General features: G+C 32.6%; 1 protein-coding gene across 1 annotated transcript; it reads left to right on the forward strand.

The window, feature by feature from the left end:
• Window positions 1-1,327: 1,327 nt before the first annotated feature.
• Window positions 1,328-8,757, forward strand: LOC147390569 (subtilisin-like protease SBT5.6). Its single transcript, XM_086458116.1, has 9 exons — window positions 1,328-1,475; window positions 1,556-1,748; window positions 1,845-2,033; window positions 2,663-2,774; window positions 5,283-5,847; window positions 6,845-6,945; window positions 7,046-7,403; window positions 7,493-7,706; window positions 8,207-8,757. The coding sequence occupies exons 1-9, from the start codon at window positions 1,404-1,406 to the stop codon at window positions 8,740-8,742; spliced, it is 2,340 nt and encodes a 779-aa protein (XP_086314242.1). The 5' UTR covers window positions 1,328-1,403; the 3' UTR covers window positions 8,743-8,757.
• Window positions 8,758-19,767: the final 11,010 nt, after the last annotated feature.

The following is a 19,767-nucleotide window of genomic DNA, read 5'->3' on the forward strand; positions in this document are numbered from 1 at the left end:
ATATGAATCTCGATAATTGATCTAAAGATAGATTCAACTTGTATCTCAAGGTAGTGATTTACACACATCCAAAGATTAAACATATCCCGAGGTAGTCATTCACATGAATTCCAAAACTATGTATACGTATCTCGAGGTCTGTAAGATCTCCATCCAATATAACAGTTATCAAATAAAATTTTGATAACTGTTATTTTGGAAGATAATCTTTGATAAAAAATATTCTTTATTGACGGAGCAACAATTTTAGAAAGATTTTGATTAAATCCATTCCTTTTTAGAGGGATCCACTTTTTATCTTTTAAAAGGAGGAAAAAATGTCTATGGGGCCTTAATCGGATCCATGTTGACACTTCTACAGCGACACGAAATGCGCGGCACGTTACGTTCTAATCATAACTTGAGGGTATAATGGTCAGACTAAATATTAAAACAATTTTATGAGGGATAATTCCAAATCGATCATTAATTACGTATTGACATGTAACGCATATAGAAAGAGTAGACAGTAGAATTCGCTGTTCACCTTAATACATAAAGTTTGATGTTATCATCCTCTACATTCCACGTGGGATGTGCGTTTCTGATGATCAATACTATATTATTGGTTTAATTATTTTTGTACCGAAATTTAATGCCCCAAATATATCACCACTGAGTCGAGTCAAGTCTACAACCCAGAAATCTAATCAAATAAGAATATAGAGTATTGATAATATGATTTGCCAGGTGGCATACTCAATCGACTCCTAATGTGGACAAGTTCGGAAATCTTTGATCTGTACATCTAAGGTCACACAACTCCCTCGAGATATATTTTTTTATGGGGAAGTATAATCATATATTAGGAGACGTATAAATTTACAATTCTCAAACTTGTCACGTCAAAGAGTCGATTGAATAAGCCACCTGGCGAGTCATATTATCGGGACTCAAGATTATATTTGAATTATAAATATTTGAATAATAATTTTAAATCTATTGCAAGAAGTAAAATACTTTTGTTTTTGTTCTTCCCAAAAATACTAGCTAATAGATAGTGGAATGTCTCAATCGTTGGTGCATTTTCAAATTGACCTGATGGTTTACTGAGTTAACTCTATGAGTTTGTTCCATCTAGTTTGGGTGCCGAGTCCTCTTAAAATCCAATCCAGTTGAGTCAACTCAAATAATTTAAAACTATGGTATGTAGAATAGGGCAGCAAGAGAGATTGTGTTCATTTGGTACGAGACGTGGTGATTCATAAGACCTTGATAAAAATATTTGATGTAAATTAATCGTATGAAACAGAAACTCCCAATTGCTCATCAAATCAACTTTGCCACGTTTCACTTCCAATTACTTATATATAGAAACCCAATCTCAGCCACAATCACTCAACTCCACGACAAAGCAAACAAAGATGGGAAATCTCTCACTTCTTCTCTGTTCTCTTCTCCTCTTTCTTCCTCTCTTAGCCTCATGTGAACGACAGGTTTTGTCCTCTCTCTCTCTCTCTCTCTCTTCATGTATGTCATGTAATGAAATTCACTCAAATTCAATGAAATTTGGCAGGTTTATATAGTATACTTTGGAGAACACAGTGGAGAGAAAACCCACCAAGAGATTGAAGAAACCCATCACTCTTATCTCTTCTCTGTCAAGGAAACGGAAGAAGAAGCTAGAGCTTCTCTTCTCTACAGTTACAAGAACAGCATCAATGGCTTTGCTGCATTGCTCACACCAGATGAAGCCGCGACGTTATCCGGTACAAGAAACTTTAAATTGGGTTTATCTCTGATCTTGTTAAATTTTTTTATGTATTTTTTAAAATAATCAAAAAATATATATGGTTTTGTAACAGAGATGGATGAGGTTGTTTCTGTTTTTCAAAGCCATCCAAATAAGTGGACTTTGCAGACTACAAGGTCCTGGAAGTTTTTAGGTCTTCTAGAGGGAGAAGGAGATGGGCAGATCCAAAATATGAAGAAGGATGGTTTCCTACATAAAGCCAAATATGGGAAAGATATCATTGTTGGGCTGTTGGATTCAGGTATTAAAAAAAAAATTATTTTATATATTATATTTTGTTTTTCGGATGATTTTGATTGTTTATCTGTGCTGCTCTTAGGGTTTTCAGTTACCTCCTTGAATAATTAAGCATATTTGATATACCTCCCTCATTTTTATACTTTTTCAGTTTTTTTCCTGTAATCATATAGATCAACTTGTTGGAAATTGGAAAATATAGTCTGATTGGTGATTTGTTATAGTTGGATTTGAGATTTTTTTTAAAAAAATCATTCTAAGACTGATTAGTGGGCCCCTTAGATTGGAAGTCAATGATAAAAAAACTCTTGGGTCCAACAGCTAGTCACCAATCAATTCGTATTTTGACGTGGAGATCAATAAGTGGTGGGCAAAATATCTATAGAGTAACCATAGATACCCAATCTCCAAGAGTAAAAAATGTAGGCTTGGACTTGACATTACGAGTACTTTATTTTATTGAGATAAGTTCAAAGATACAAGGATGTAACACAAATTCTACTTTAATCAATTGTGGCATATTGAATATGCCTGATTTTATAAGGAGGTTAATCAGAAAACCATTGTTTAAAGGAGAGAGAGAGAGAGAGAACAAAGCATTATTGCATGTATAATGTTGTGTGTATTTTTTAGGTATATGGCCAGAATCAAAAAGCTTCCATGATAGAGGAATGGGGCCCGTTCCGAAATCATGGAAAGGAATCTGTGAAGCTGGAGATTCTTTCAACTCCACACACTGTAACAGGTGAATACTACTTTTCTGAATCTTTATTCGTTTATTTATTTAATATTTATTTTACAGTTCTATACATCCTTGGGGGGTATTTGGATGTTGGTTCAATATTAATTTAAACCAGCTCAATGAAATGTAAGTTTAATTTCACTTACCCCACTGCATGCAACTTTCAATGGGTGTGGTCTTTTTTTGCTCTTTTCCTTAGAAGAAGGTTTTAGGGATATTTTCGAAATATCGATCTACTTTTGACAAATTTACGATCCAGGCTCATTGTTCATTTTAATTATCAAGACGTAAATAATAACGAATTCAGAGGTTTTTAAAGTAACAATTTTACAGGTTTAAAATAACTAATTGTAAATAATCACTTTAAACTTGTGAAATTGTTACTTTAAAACCGCCGAATTCATTATCGTTCTGAATTTTTTTAGAAATATTTATGAAAAAGTGATCAACTTTTGATAAATTTACAATTCAATTACCAAAATGTGAATGTTAACGATTTCAGAGATTTTTAAAGTGACAATTTCACAGGTTTAAAGTGAAATTGTCACTTTAAACTTGCTAAGTAGTCACTTCATTCTGAATTTTATTTTATTTTTTTATAACGAAAATGTGGTTGTTCACGTTTTGGTAATTAAAATGAACAGTGAGCCGGAATCGTAAATAACTCATTTCAAGCTCAAGAAATAGTAATTCACCATTTTTTTTATAACGAAAATGTGATCATTCATGTTTTGATAATTAAAATGAACAATTATCCGGAATCGTAAATAACTCATTTTCAACTCACGAAATGGTAATTCACCCAAAGGTTTTTACCATTTTGAAAATTCTAAAACAGTTGAACTTGTTTTATGGAAAATTTTCATAACTTACATATTATATGTGAAAAGGAAATTCTTTTTATTATTTTAACATTTCCATAACATTATAGAAATTTTTTGAAAAATATTTAAATGGAAATATTTTTTAAGTTTTCAGGTGCATAAGATTTCTCCATTGGAATACTAAAAGAGGAAAACTGTGATCATTGGAACTCAAGGAATTTCGCTTTTCTCATCCCCCATGGTTAAACTAGAGGAAAACACTACCGCAAACGAGGTTTGACTTTCCCTATCAAACCAACGCTTGAGATGCTAAAATACTTGTAATTGATGATTTCAGGAAAAATATAACCTAGAAAATTTATATTGATCCCTAGATAATAAATACTGTTTCTAGAGCTGTCAATGGATCGTGTTTGAATCAAATCCAGGCCAATATTATATTACATCCGATATTTTCTGGATCTCATAAATAATTTATATATTTTTCTCACATATTATTGGATTGGGTTTTTATTAGATTGGGGGCGTCAATGATCCAAAACCAACCCAATAATAAACTTGATTCTGTGTCCTTATAGCATAAATTAAGATCCTAAAGTTACGGATTCAGATCAATTAGATGTAGGGTGTGATTGAGCAATGATTTAAAGACGATGATTGAACACAAAATTTAGCTAATTGGTCCGATATTGTAGTTCTGATTCAGTCTGGTTTTAGAAAGGCCCGTAATTGAGAGCTATCTCATTTGTTTTTTTTCCCATAATTTGAGATTTTGATTTTGAAAAAAAATCCAAAACCCACGGATTATTTTTCTTTAATTGTACATTTGGTCTTACATTGATATTTGATGTTTCCTTGTTCCAGCATTAATTGTTCACTGTTTGTTTCATCACATGTCATCTTAAACCAATTTAAATAATGGACGCTAGAGGTTTTTGTAACTGACATAACACCCTTGCCTTCCTGTGCCTAACATAGTTTGTTTTTATAGAAACATGGACCCCTTCAATATAATTTTGAAATTTTAATTCAAAACTTCAAGGTTATTTTGGTAAAATCCCATTTGATGGGCATGGGTTGTCGATTTCGATCAAACAACAATGTGACCCCAGCCTGCCAATGGTTTTTGGCTCTCTAGTGAAAAATCCATCGAGCAGGACCACACATACTTTCTGAATCTGCATAAGTTTTTGAGCTCCTAATCCATGCCCATAGAGAAAGGATCTTCGGTGGGACCGTAGCATATATATATATTTTGATTGGTGACCATAGTATCTATTACATCTGACGACAAGAGGAGATCATGTTAGATGATCTTAGCCATTGATTTGAAGGACCAAATTCAATATATAGTTGAAGTCGTTATTTTGAATGATCTACAACAATAACAGTAACAAAGATGTATCCCAACAATTTATTAAAAAAATCATGTTCCTCTATTTCACTTTGTCTAAATGACTCCATAGATCTGTAGGCCTTGGGATGCACAATTGCACTTCCCAATAAAAAAGTGTATCTGAGGGAACCGTGTATCCCAAGGCATATAGATCTACGATTCCCAAACTTGTTCATGTCATAATGAAGTTATTTGAGTATGCCACCTAGCGAGTCATATTATTACGTTAAATATATCTTCTAATTGGGATCGATTAATTTGAATGATCTAATGCAATTTATATATTGGCAGGAAGATAATCGGAGCACGATACTATCTCAAAGGTTTTGAACAATATTACAAAACCACTCCCAACGTTACTATCGATTATCGATCACCACGTGATCATGATGGCCATGGAAGCCATACAGCCTCTACAGTGGGAGGTCGGACAGTTTACAATGTGGCAGCCCTCGGTGGGTTTGCACGTGGCACGGCCTCTGGTGGGGCTCCACTTGTGCGCCTTGCCATGTACAAGGTATGTTGGCCGATCCCAGGTGAGACCTTGGCACGTGGTAACGCTTGTACGGAAGCCGACATGCTTGCTGCCATGGATGACGCAATTGGGGATGGTGTAGACATCATGAGTATTTCCATCGGAACAAGTGAGCCTGTAAGTTATGTAAACGATGGAATTGCAATGGGGGCATTACACGCCATCAAAAAGAACATTGTTGTAGCATGTAGTGCAGGAAATAGTGGTCCCACCCCGGGCACTTCATCAAATCTTCCTCCGTGGATCATCACCGTTGCGGCTAGTAGTCTGGATAGAGACTTCAGTAGGCCTGTCTTGTTGGGAAACAGCATGGAAATCAAGGTACCCTTCAATTTTGTTTATTCATTGGAATTTTTTAGCCTCAAACGAATATAGATTTCATGGGAATCCAGTTTATTAATGTTTGATGCTCTGCCTCTAATGTCATTTGAGGGTACTACTTTCTAATTACTCTGGCTTCATGAAACTTGTGCAACAATAGTTTCCTAGGGCATTTCTAGTCTAGCTAAGTTAGTAAGGTGTGTGGGTTCAAAACTTGTTGAACCCATTTTCACACGGACCACTCATCCTTGCTTGCATAGCAAGAAAAAAAAAAGTTTTTCTATGATCAAACCTACTTTGAGGTCGCTTAGTTCGTAGTATGACATAACCCTTTTAGGCCTTAGAATAATCATATTAATTACTTGAGTTATGCTAGAGTAACATTGTGGAGACATTTCTGACGTGGAAGTGTGTTTCAGCATTATTCTAATTACTTGAGGGTTTTTTATTTTTCGAGTCACAATCAAGAACCGTGTTCTGTTCCCATAGCAACATACAGTGACTATTGGGCACTCTTTTTTTAGTGTGAGAACCATAGATGCTTTTCATCTATAGTTCCGACACACATCCATGTCAGAAATGTCCTCCATGAGTTACATTTCAATGTTACTCCAGCACGACTCATTATTCATATCAGGAAATAATTAACTTTAGTTTCATGATTATAGGTAGTAATTTTTAATGTTGGAGAATTCTTGAAGGGACTCATGCATCATTAGTATCATCATAATCACAAAGCATATTATCTAAACATATTGGGGTGGAACGAATCTTATTCTTCAACTAAATTGGTCTAAAGTAATATTTTATCAATTCAAGTGTGTTCATATCCACTCAGATCTCATATTTTTATGTCCTTCAACTTACATGTCTTCCATTTTGGCAAATTTTGTGACAAAGGTCGTACCTCCGTCGACAATTCACCCAACCTCTTACCACAGCTCAAGCTAGGAGAACTGTTATTTATAATTTATAATTTTTTTAAATTCAATTTCAGGGTGAGTCGATAAGTCCACACAATTTGAAGAACCAGATGTACCCACTGGTTTATGCTGGCAATGTAGTTGAACCACATGTTCCCAAAAATTCTACCGCCGGGTAATTCTTCACATATCATCATCTCTGTATAGTTTTTGTTTTGAAGGACAACAAAGAAATTTCATTAGTTAAAGATATTGATCTTAAGAAAATATTACAGACAATGCCTTCCCGGTTCCCTTTCACCGAAAAAGACCAAAGGAAAAATTGTGTTGTGTATTAGAGGAGAAGGTTTGAGAGTAGAAAAGGGATTAGAGGTGAAAAGAGCGGGTGGTGTCGCTATCATCCTTGGAAACTCCCCTGCAAATGGAGATGAGATATCGGTCGATCCCTACTATCTCCCTGGAACAGCGGTTGTAGCAAATGAAGCCAATAAAATTCTCAAATATATCAAATCTACAAAGAATCCAATGGCGAAAATAAGTCCTGGTATGACAGTGTTCCATTCTAAACCTGCACCTTTCATGGCTGACTTCTCCTCAACTGGTCCGAATGCTCTTGAACCCAATATTATTAAGGTAATCTACGTTAAATAAAGAAACCCAATTCCTAGTAACAGCGAATATTATGTTCTTGGGGACTAACATGATTGTTCGATTCCTTGTAGCCCGATATTACTGCACCGGGAATTAATATTTTGGCAGCTTGGAGTGGATCATCGTCTCCTACAAAACTTGACTTTGATCATCGGCACATCGACTACAACTTTGACTCGGGGACTTCAATGTCGTGTCCCCATGTGGCTGCCATAGCTGCCCTCATTAAATCAATTCATCCGACCTGGAGCAGCGCTGCCATTCGATCTGCTCTCATGACTACAGGTAGTTTAAACAACTTGTGAAATTGACATGGTCAATCATAATTTCTTCTCACTCTATTATTGCTACATTTTAACAAATATTTTAAAATGCGTTGGAGGCTCTTATAAAACAGTTTTACTAGGCTTTACATTATTTTGAATGTCTTATTTATTTATTTTTTCTATTTTATTAGACTTTGTAAATTTATTTATCATTTATAGCTCGAAACCCAAACCACGAAAACATGAAAATCAAACACTTATAACTAAGATAAATCCTGATGGTTGGAATGGATTTTGTGTTTTAACGATCAGGATTTTGTGTTTTTCCATTAATCAATGGATCCCAACCCTTGCTTAATTATTTGTCCATCCATGACCTATTAAAACTGCATGTTTGTCATTCATTGCCCTTCTTCCTTGAGTAGTGAAACTCTGAGGTTTTGGCTATTGAAACACCTTGTCTCATGTCTTGGCATATAAAAACAATCTTCCTAATTACATTTTATTTTTCCATGACAGCATCCTTGAGAAACAATCTAGGCAAACCAATCACTACAGCCACGGGTGAGCTAGCAAATCCGTTCAACTATGGGTCCGGTCACCTTGATCCATCAAAAGCATCCGATCCTGGCCTTGTCTACGATGCCTCCTACACCGATTACCTCCTTTTCCTATGTACAAGCAGAGTCGACAATATTGATCCAACCTTCAAATGTCCAAAGGTCTTACCCTCACCAAGCAATCTCAATTATCCATCACTTGCAATCTCTAAACTCAATGGCACCATGACTGTGAAGAGAACTGTTACCAATGTTGGTGGGCCTAAGAGTATTTACTTTGCTTCCGTTATACCACCACGGGGATTTTCAGTTAAAATATATCCAAGTATTCTGCCTTTCAGATATGTAGGTGAGAAGAAGAGCTTCACATTGACTGTGAAACCAAGAAGATCAAGTGAGATAGCTAACAATGAAGGGCAGTTTTCTTTTGGATGGTACACATGGAGAGATGGAATTCATGTAGTAAGAAGCCCCATTGCTGTCTCAATAGCATAGTTTTAATTTCACTGCTTTTTTTAGCTTTTCTTCTTTTACTAATGAGAATAGTTTATAGGAAGATTAGAGAGTAAATAAGGGGAGGAGAGGGGGGGTCTTGGGGATGATACATTTGGACTTGGCTTAGATGTGAAATGCTAAAAAATAAAGGGGAGTTTATTTATTTTTAGTTAATAGAAATATATTCTTTTATTTAATCACAAAATTCTCTATTTTTTTATCCAAAACCAGCCATCAGTTATTTTCTAATTAATCATCAAATAGGGTAACTTTTACTTTGGACCTCAACACTTCATCTTTTTTAACTTCAAACCTCAAGAACAAGAGAACGTCTTTTTCATTTATTTTTTGATATTAAGTCCATAATGGATTATATGAAGGATGGAATACCCCCTTTACAAAATTATTATTAGTTTTATTAAAATAAAAATTAATATGGGGAAATCCTTTCGAATCAAATCCTTGATTTATAAGGATTTTTGGACGTTGTAGATTTCTATAGAAGGATTCTAATTTCAAAGTAAAGATGGGTATCAAAAGGAGATGGAATCTTAATTAAGCAAGGATTGCGTAATTAAGATTTGGATGGATTAGGAAATCTCTACAAAGTGGGGATTCTAATCTCATTCTCCATACAAGAGCACAGGCTTGTGCTGCAAGCACACCCAAGAGACTTTGGAGGTGCAAGAGTGCGTAATTAGAGCTTGTGGATCCCAAGGTAGGGCAAGATGGACCTGTAGGGCAAGAAATGTTACCCCTACACTATTCTAGAAAAACAATTAACAAAGGGAAAATTATTAAAAAATAATATATTAATTTATAATTATTAAAAAAAATAGGAATTTATCAAAAAAATAATAAACCGACGGTCTAATTGCCAATTTTCAAGTTGATGAAAAAATACCCTCTTGAAAATCATCGATTTTTGCAAAAATTTAAAATTTTAAAATATGTAAAAAAATTATTATTTTATAAATTTTTAATAATTGTAAAATTGTAAAATAATTATTATTATATAAAATTTTAATAATATTTTTATTTTTATTATATAATTATAATAATAATAATTTATGTTATAATGATTTTATTTTTATATTTTGTGAATCGGGTTAATCATGTGAGTTGTTATTACACCCCAATTTTTGAATTTTTTTATCACATGTTGCAAAGGGGACCCCTACTTTTACAAAGGTTCATACCCAACAGAGCTGCTATTGGCATCCCAAGTTTTGCTTATCACACCTCAATTGAAAATAAAGAAAATAAGAATAAATAAAAGTTGGGTGCCAATAGCTTTAATTAAATAATATACTTTAAATAAATTATCTTCTAATACATACACTAATCTCTAGCTCGACCCAATTTGTATAACTTGATGGGCCTATGATCTTACGCCATAAGAAGTAATTGATTATAATTATTCTTGACCAAGCTTAGGAAAGACAACTAAACCCATTTAATTAGAGTTTGAGCTTGGATTAGGATGTAGGCTTGTCAGGTCAACCGACCTAATCTGCTTATTGAACCATATGGGTCAAGTTAGTTTTGATGAAACGCAAAAAAACCGGAGCAAAGAGATATGGCAAAGGCAATAACACAATGTGAAAAAAGCCCATATTTGACAGCTTAAAGCCGTCAAATTTCATAAAGTGTGACGGCTAAATTCATTCGAAACACATCTCTTTGTTGTAATTTCAGTGTTTGGCATTGTTAACGAGTCTTTTTAGTTGTCGATTCATTCATAAAAATCAGCCGAATCCCTCAACTACTAACACTTCAATGAGCCTTAGTAAAGGTTCCGCAAAAATAGGGTAGAAAGTTGGCGCCATCTCTCTCTCTCTCTCTCATTCTCAACTCTTGTTTCCAATTTTGGCAATGCTCTCATGTGTTAATTCAAGAGGAAGTTAAAGGAGAAGAGAGTTTTGGAAGTGCCTCCAAAAATCAGATCTGTTATCAATGGCATTGTCGCTGTTTCGCTTGAGAATATAGAAGAACCTCTAAAAGGTTTATCTGAGAGTTTGATAAGGGGGTTTCACCATTAGGTTGATCTTTTAGTCATTTTGATTCATTTTTTGAGAAGCACATAAAGTCAAGGAAAGATTTACAGGTTAAGAAAACGTTTTGGTAGCCCTCTCTGTGGCAGAAAGAACGATTTTCTATGTTGTTTGAGAGTCACTATGGCCATACCAATTTTTACTGGTGTTACATGGGTTTGTGTTTTTGTAAAGAAAAATTAAAAAAATTAAAAAAAAGAGAGAAGATGAGTTGAAAGTAGTACGTTTTGTATTGTTGGCAGCAATGTGTATAAAGAAAACTTTTTTGAATTGTAAGTAGATGACAGCAACATATATATTTTTTTAAAATTATTTTTTGAATGTATATAGTGGCAGTAACATAAGAAAGATAAAAAATTCTAAGATGTGTATTGCTGGTAGCAATATACATATAATTTTTTTTGTTTTTTAGGATTGTTCCTCTATTTTTTTTTTTTTTTAATGTTCGTTTTTAAATTTCCAATAGACAATTGCATAGATGGACAAATTTCCACTGGTTTTTCTCAATTGAAAAACTAATAGCTTTGCTTTGTTGAAATGGGAGAGATTTCAGAGTTATCTTGCCCATCTCTCCCTTTGTTGGTTTTTTTTTTTTCTTATTTGTTAGGCTTTTGAGCTTTGTTGGTTGTAAGAGCGGATTGCCATTTTCAATTGAAATAGCAAAACACTAGTCTTACTAATGTAGTAAGTTGGGGTGCCAATAGAAACTCTCATTTTTTTTCCTTAGATTCTTTTATTTTAGATTTAAGATTTTATAGGAACCTTATTTTTAATTGTAAAAAACTATTGAAATTGTTTGAATGAGTGCTATAATATTTTATTATGTTGAGATTGTAATTAGATGCAAATTTTAGTAATAAATAAAGAAAATAGGTGAATGGTTGAGAATAAGTAAAAGTTGGGGTGCCAATAGAAACTCTCATTTATTTTTTCTTAGATTCTTTTGTTTTAAGTTTAAGAATTTATATGAACTTTTTTTATGATTGTAAAAACTATTGAAATTGTTTGAATGAATGCTATAATATTTGATAAACATTAAGCGTTAGTACAAAAAAAATGAAATTGAATTTTAATTTTAATTTTTTAATATTAAATCCTAAGTTTATACTTATTGTTAACATATTAATACTTATATCAGATAAATAATTTTTTTTTTCAAATATTATTTTTAATTTCATTCAGCAATTTCTAAACAGCAAATTACCAAACAGTTTAACATCTTCACAGTACAATTAGACAGCATGTTACTAAATAATATACTCAATTCAGCAAGTTATTTCAGTAATAGCAATAACAACTTTCTCTCAACTTCAGCAACTTTACATACAACTTTTTCAAACAGACCATAAAACATCAAATTTTTCATCGTCAAATATTTCTTTTCGACAAGTCAAAACCGTCAAATTAATGGAGGATGGGAGAAATTCGACGACTCTAAGCCATCAAATCTGGGGAACATAAAATTTTTGACGACCCTTGACTGTCAAAATTTGGTTTTTAAAAGGCCTTGGCCTGTCGAATTTTCCACTTTTCACGTAGTGGAAGTGTGAAATAATTGCTATGGTTTGTGAATCCTGATAGTCCTGATCAACAATGAGGTATTGTAAATCAAGCCACACGTTCACGTCTGTTGAATTGCAACGTTTCTCGTTTTTGGTGAAAAGTTGTAATCTATAGCTAAGAGTTTTCTCTTCATAGTGGAATCAGTGTGATTCGTAGATACCTCAATCTTGATAGAACCACGTAAAATCTTTATATTTCTTTGTGTGATTACATCTTGTCCTGCATGGAATTCTTGTTGCATAGAATTTTATAATGTTGTAATAATTTGTTAGCATATTCAAAAGAGTCTTAATGTTGGAACTTTTGTTATTTGTGTTGAGTATATATTTTCCTCTCCTCTCGATCGGGTTTGTCATACCTAGTTAAGCCTCGTGATCCTCTTATATGCATTGTTTTCCTCTTCTCTAATAGATTAGTTGTTTGAAGTAGTTGATTAATTAGTTAACATGGTATTAATGTTAAGATCGAATAAGTCACGGATTTGAATCTTTCCTCCTTTAGGAGTGAGGGTGAGTGTTGAGTTTATATTTTCCTCTACTCTTGGATTTGTCATACTCCAATTAATCCTATGACCCTCTTATATTTATTGTTCTCCCCTTCTCCTACAAATCTGTCTTTTGGAGTAGTTGATTCGTTAACAATAAGAAGAATGTTGATGACTAGCACCTAGACCGATTCAAATCTGAACCCATATCTGATGGGTTGAAATATTGGAAATTCATTTAAATAACAATGCAGAATTTCTTTGAGCCATAGGTATGTAGTATTAAATTTCTATATGCTGTATAAAATGCACTAAGCTTTGGTAAATTAAAGGGATGATTTCGATGTACGCTCCATAGTTTCTAAAGATTTAAAATTCCTCCATATGTTTTCAAATTGCGTAAGTATCCCCTTCAACTCCATCTTCTATCACAGGTTAACATAGAATAACCTAAAGGGGAAATAATAAATAATTAAAAAAAAATTCTAAATTAAATATTATTTTTGATAAAAGATACGATTTTTTTCAAAATTACATAAACAAACCTAGGGCGGCTATTGAAGAGCCATTTTTTTAAGTAAAGCTTGAAAAACCTACTCTTGAATGGTAGGTTTTTCAAGTAAGCATGAAAAACCTACCATTTAAGTGTAGGTTTTTCAAAAGCCTACCATTCAAGAGTAGGTTTTTTAAGTTTTTCAAAAATCTTGACTCAAACATGATTTAAAACCATGGCTCTGTTTCGTTAACAAGCGAATCGAGACATCAAAACGACTTTTAGGACTTTTCGAAGGGTACAATCCATGTGACCGTAGGATGAGGATACCCGTGATATCAAAATAGAATAAAATAAATAAGACTCTACACCATGGTCTTAAAACTTGTATTGACATCTCAACTCGTTTGTGAATGAGACTGACTCATATTTTTAAATCTTGTCTGAGTCAAGGTTTTTGAAAAACCTACTCTTGAATGGTAGGTTTTTTATGTTAACTTGAAAAACCTACAATTCAAGGGTAGGTTTTTCAAGTTTTGCTAAAAAACGACTCTGCAATAGCTGCACTAAGTTTGTTTTTATAATTTCGAAAAAATCATGTCTTTTATTAAAAATAATATTTAACTCAGTTTTTCTTTTCTTTTTCTTTTTCTTTTTCTTTTTCTTTTTTTTTTTTTTTTTCTTTTTTTTTTTTTTATAAATAATTTCCCCAAACTGAAACCCCCCTCATCTTCAATATTTAGTCAAAATCTCTTGATTTTTCTCTTGGTATCTATAAACTTCAAGCTCTTCAACTTTAAGATATTTTTGGTTTATTCGAAGTCATCATTTTTTCTATCAGTTAGTTTGGTTTTAATGAAATTAATAAATAAGTGGTTGAACCAAAATTTAGGGATCCCTCACCTGCAATTTTACCTTAAATCCCTTATCGAAAACCCTTGTTTTTTCTACTCAAAATTACTTTGCCACTTACTTATCCATAGTTCTTATCTATAATTAATAATTTTTTAAGGTTAAAGTCAATAGAATCCTAAGGTTGAAGATAAATATACCAAAGAGAGTTTAGAGATGACTTGTTTTAGTTGGAAAGAAAAAATCAAGGGGTTACAAATTAAATACAAGACCATTTATGTCCTTTTTCATTAATTTATTAGAGGAGACCGGTGTCAAAGTGAGCGTGGCACATCTCTAATTTGAAAACACAAGGGTACCAAAATTAGGGCTGCAACTTGGGCAAGCTAACTCGAACTCAACCCAGGCTCAACCCCATCAATGGGCTAGTTGAGCTGAGTTATGTAGAAAATGAGTTGAGCTTGGGTTAAGATATCTCAACCAGAACTCAATTTGAGTTGAGCTCGGGTCTAGGGTTCGCACAATCCAACTCGACCCAAACTCAATGCTATTATTAACATATAAATATTTTATTGATTTTTAAACTAATTTTTAGCTATCTCTTCTTAAATATACTTGTAAAACTAAGGAAATATATATATATATATTGCATTTAAATTCATTGTTATATATGTCTATGTATAATAGAACAAATTTTTGAAGATGAAGAGCCAAACCCGATGAAAGTCATCTAACTCGAGCTACCCCAAGCTCAACCCAATTTTAGAAGTTCAATCACGGGTTGAATTCTGATTAATGAGCTCAAGTCCGATGATCGGATTGAGTTGAGCTCATATTGAGTGTTCTACAACTTGGATTGTGCCTGGGTTTACCCTCCAACCTGCCAAACCCACCTAGGTTGCAGTCGTAACCCAATTATAGAAAGGTAAATCAGTCTTTTAAAAATTGGACCGGTCCAACTATACCAATGGAGTTATTAGAAATTTCGGTTCGGTTCATCTACAAATGAAACTTAATTATGAACCCCCACCATTTATAAATGAATGGTCCAATCGTCAAAACCAATCAAACCAACCAAATGGTTGTTAAGTTTGAAAGAAAACTTCTTAAAGAAGAAGTCAAGCAGCAGCATTTTGGCATTGAATAGCTTGGAAATATGTCATCTTTGGTATTTTTTTAAAGCGATTTCTACAAAAATCTTCTTAAACTAAAGTATTAAACAATGGAAAAGTCTATAAATCGTTCATTTTTTATTTTATGGGATTGTTAAAAATAAGCACAAAACATGCAAGGGCTTTTTACAAAAATCTTCACAAATTAAAGGGTGAATTACCAATACTTGCAATATATGAAATCATTAAATTGTTTTCTTTACCATGAATATATATATTTATTTATTCTAATTCAATTGCTATTTATTGAATAATATTGAAAATTAAAATCCTATATTACCTAAAAAAATAATTTCCTAAATCTTAATTATATTCATTTATCATCTATTAATTTTTTTAATTTCTCTTTTACAATAATTTTATTGAATTTCCAAGCGGTTCAACTAAATTGAACCACGGTTGGACCGGAATGCCTCTAGTCAAGCAAATTTTCAGTTTTCTAAATTGAATAAAGGGTGACCTCACTCAACGACTTTAGAATGACGTTAAATCCCAAGACTTCTCTCCCAACCCTATAAATACACCTCTCCGTCCTTAGTGACCGAAAAATTATTTCTCTCTCTCTCTCGCTAATTTCTTAACTACATAATGGGAGAATTCCAATAGTCCGATGTGATATATTCTGATTACAACAACATTATTTCTCTTCCAATTAATATTCCCACTGATTTATCAACTAGTTCTTGATTCAATCCTCGAGATACGTATCGAATTGATGATCATCACGATGAAGCAAAAGAGAGAGAAAAAATTATATTTGTACCACCTCATGTGATAGTAGAGACTCCAAGAATTGGAAGAAAGATGGCGATCTCTCTCTGCAGTGGCAATGGAAGAACTCTTAAAGGTCGTGATTTGATCAAAGTGAGGATTTATGTTCTTCGAATGACCGGATTCCTCAAAACTTGACCATGGATCCTTTTTTTTTTTTTTTCTCATTAATTTGTAGCTTAATTAGGAACAAATTAAATAACAAATCACAGTATATCAATCCGTCTCTTGCCTTGTAATTTTGATTTGTATGTAATTTTGTTGTTTTTGAATTATTTATTGGATGTGAGAGAGAATATTTTTGTAGGCGAAGAGTACATGAAACTTTGGAATTCTTATAGCTGTAATGTATTGGTCGGTTTGCTACTTGTTTTATTATCCAATAATTTATTGGGATTTGTTATTTAATAATTATTGTTGGTATTTTAAATGGTGGAGTCTATAAAACAAATTACATTTGCTTATTCTTCACTTCACAATTTTTTTAATGTTTTACCAAAACGGGCAAGTACTTTTGCTGAAATTATTTGTCTAGGCATCTTTTAAAAATATTTGTGGGGAAGGTGCATTTTTGCCATTTATGGAATTTGTTAACCTGAGCCGATAGGGCACACGTTAAAGTACAATAAATACACTTTGAAAATTGGATTTTGTACCAAAAATACCATTAAAAAATATTTCTTATCAAAATATCTTCAGATTTCAATTTTCAAATTGAATTTATTGCACTTTAACATGTGTCGTAAAAGCACAAGTTAACAAAACCCTTTATTTATAGAGTAGGGATCCATAGCGGTGTCATAATCATAATCCTAATCAAGGTCAGGTGACATCTCATTTTATGCCACTTGGCAATTTTTGTGACTCATTGACGTTATGGATATTTGGTCCATCACTTGGTTAATATACACACAAAAGATCAGTTTGATTGGTGATGCGCATCTATTAATTATAGCATTGTCTTAAAAATGATTTCTAATCATAGGATTTAAACTCTTTTTCAAGAACTTAGATCTAGTGGATAAAAGTTATCAAACACCATAATTTTTGGTATGTAGATTCATCAAGGGAAGGACCACATATCCATACGATCAATGGGTCCCCAAATATGCCACATGGCATAAAATGGAGTGTCACCTAAACTTGGTTAGGAACGGAACACCGTTATGGATCCCTACTCTTATTTATTAATGTATGCCTTAAGGGCACACTATAAAGTGCAATAAATACGCTTTGGAAATTGGAATCTGAGAGAGGGTATTTTGGTAAAATATAATTTTTTAAGGGCATTTTCTTTACAAAATCTAATTTTGAAAGTATCCCTATTGCATTCTAGCATGTGCCCTCGTGATCAAAATCCTTATTTATATCATAATTTAGTTTTATAACCCTAAATATTTTTTGGACAAAAATAAGTTCATTAGAATGAAAGTCATACAAGGTAATAAACATAAATTCAATAAAATGACCATATAATGGGGGATTTTGTTAACGTGTGCTCTAAGGAGAGCACACGTTAAAGTGTAATAAATATATTTTCGAAATTGGAATTTGAGGGTATTTCGATAAAAAGTAAAATTTTAAGGGCATTTTCGGTATAAAATTCAATTTTCACAGTGTATTTATTGCACTTTAATTGGTACCCATTGTGATCAAAAAAATATTTAATACCAAAACAGGTAAATATACTTTTTAATAAATATTTTAGATACATATTTTGACAAATCATTTCCTAATAATACAAGCCCATTTGCTCCCTAAAAATATTGTATGTTTTGGAAGACTACAGAAATACCCTTTAATTGTTTTGTTAAAAATAGTATAACATGACATTGTAGATATATATTTTAAACAATCAACTACAACCCAGTACAATGTGTTTAGTGATACAAAAATATGTTTGACAATATCAGTCCCAATACAAAATTACAAAAATAAATTAAAATAAAAGTAACATTTATCTTATACCCCATGGGAATGCTCAACAGTTTCTCTTCTGATCGTGTGTTTGAAATGGGAACGGATCCTCTGTAACGCCATTTTCCTGTAACGCCCTGTAGCCCTTCTTCTATAGCCCATAAAACATCACTTTAAAAAAATAATAATAACAATTCCAATCTCTTGTTCTTATGGTTTGGATCAGATTTGAATTTTTTTATTGGAAAATGATGAAGTAGCATTGAAATTGACATTGTTTCAGACATTGCTGATGTGGATGTGTCTATATATAGAATCATAAATGATTTTCATCAAGATACGAGTGAGAAGCATCGAGATAAATACTCTTCATTAAATAGGGGAAGAATATAAATGCCAAATCAGTTTGATATAATCTAAATTGCTAAATTGGTTCATGGGTTTAGCTTAGTAATCATGTCTTTTTATGGTTTCAAGCTGCATTTCCTTCACGTTTTTGTGATTGAAATTTCATGGGTGGCAATCCAGCAAGATTTCTTCTTTAATTTAATTGGGGAGAGAATGCACAAATGCAGTTTTTTTTTTTTATGCCAAATAAATAAATAATAAACGATTTAAGATTTATTTTTAATCGAAACCATTTATTTTTAAATTATACATGATTTAAGATTTTCATAGATTTTAAAGTTAATATATAATAAATAAAGTTCAATTTTTCATTACAACTATGTATTGGAGCTTAAAATGGGCCATCCCTTCTAATATTTTATTACTTTTAAGAAGATGAATTTTAAATTTGTTTTAAAGAAATCATTAACTCATATATTAAGTAGAACAAATTTTAATTAAGTTGATATTTTGTAGATAATATGTTAATTTTTAAAAGAAAAATATATATAATGATTTGAAATATTTTTTTCTCATTTGTTTCTTGATGCAGGAACCCATAGGTACCCATGATTCTTGGCTATTTTGGTTTCAATTTTGTTTTCACGAATTTTATGTCTGAAATTGGAATCAACAAAAACCAATACCAAAAACATATAGTGGTTATGGCTCTAATTATATTAAGAACTAAACCGGAACAGACCCATTGACACCACTACTCTTTGGGCATGGAAACACTCTTAGTTTGGGAAACCTAATATCCTAAAGTGTTTATTATTCCCAAATATTCATTTTTCATTCTAGGAAACCTAATTGGTTCAATTGGTTCTTAGGGTTTAGTGGACGTAGAAATGCTTTTCATGAAATGATCCCATTGCTTTTGGTATGTCCTTTGCACTCGGTTTCAAACTTCCGAACGAACCACATGAGCCCTAATGAGAATGACACCAACCATAGTTTAAAAACCACAACGGTATTGGCACTAGGGGTGACTTAGGGACCCAAATAGAGTACGATAAGGCACAAACGTCAACTGCAGAGTGTGGTGGTATGTTACGGCATAAAAGAAGTGAACTTAACTTTTCTCACTACTAATACCTTGGTGTTTTTGGTGTATTGGTTGGGTTATAACCCGCGTCATGATTCCGAGTTGTGGTCTTAATCAAACAACCGAATCATATAATTATGTCTTACGAGAAAACGATAAACCCAAATTCAGAAATAATATATAATTCTACTATTTTTCCAATATGAATCAGAACCTTTGCCTGTTTGATTTATAATATAATATAGAAATCTTGAAATTAGTACGCCTAGTCATCAGGAATGAAA

The sequence above is a fragment of the Akebia trifoliata genome, chromosome 11 (assembly GCF_017979445.1).
Source record: "Akebia trifoliata isolate Shusen 1 chromosome 11, ASM1797944v1, whole genome shotgun sequence".
Taxonomy (NCBI): Eukaryota; Viridiplantae; Streptophyta; class Magnoliopsida; order Ranunculales; family Lardizabalaceae; genus Akebia; species Akebia trifoliata.

Bases quoted from the DNA above. Each gene is read 5' to 3' on its own strand.
- LOC147390569 (XM_086458116.1), top strand. From the start codon at position 1,404: ATGGGAAATCTCTCACTTCTTCTCTGTTCTCTTCTCCTCTTTCTTCCT. The intron at 7,404-7,492 runs GTAATCTACGTT...GATTCCTTGTAG, and splicing joins TTGAACCCAATATTATTAAG to CCCGATATTACTGCACCGGG. The intron at 7,707-8,206 runs GTAGTTTAAACA...TTTCCATGACAG, and splicing joins ATCTGCTCTCATGACTACAG to CATCCTTGAGAAACAATCTA.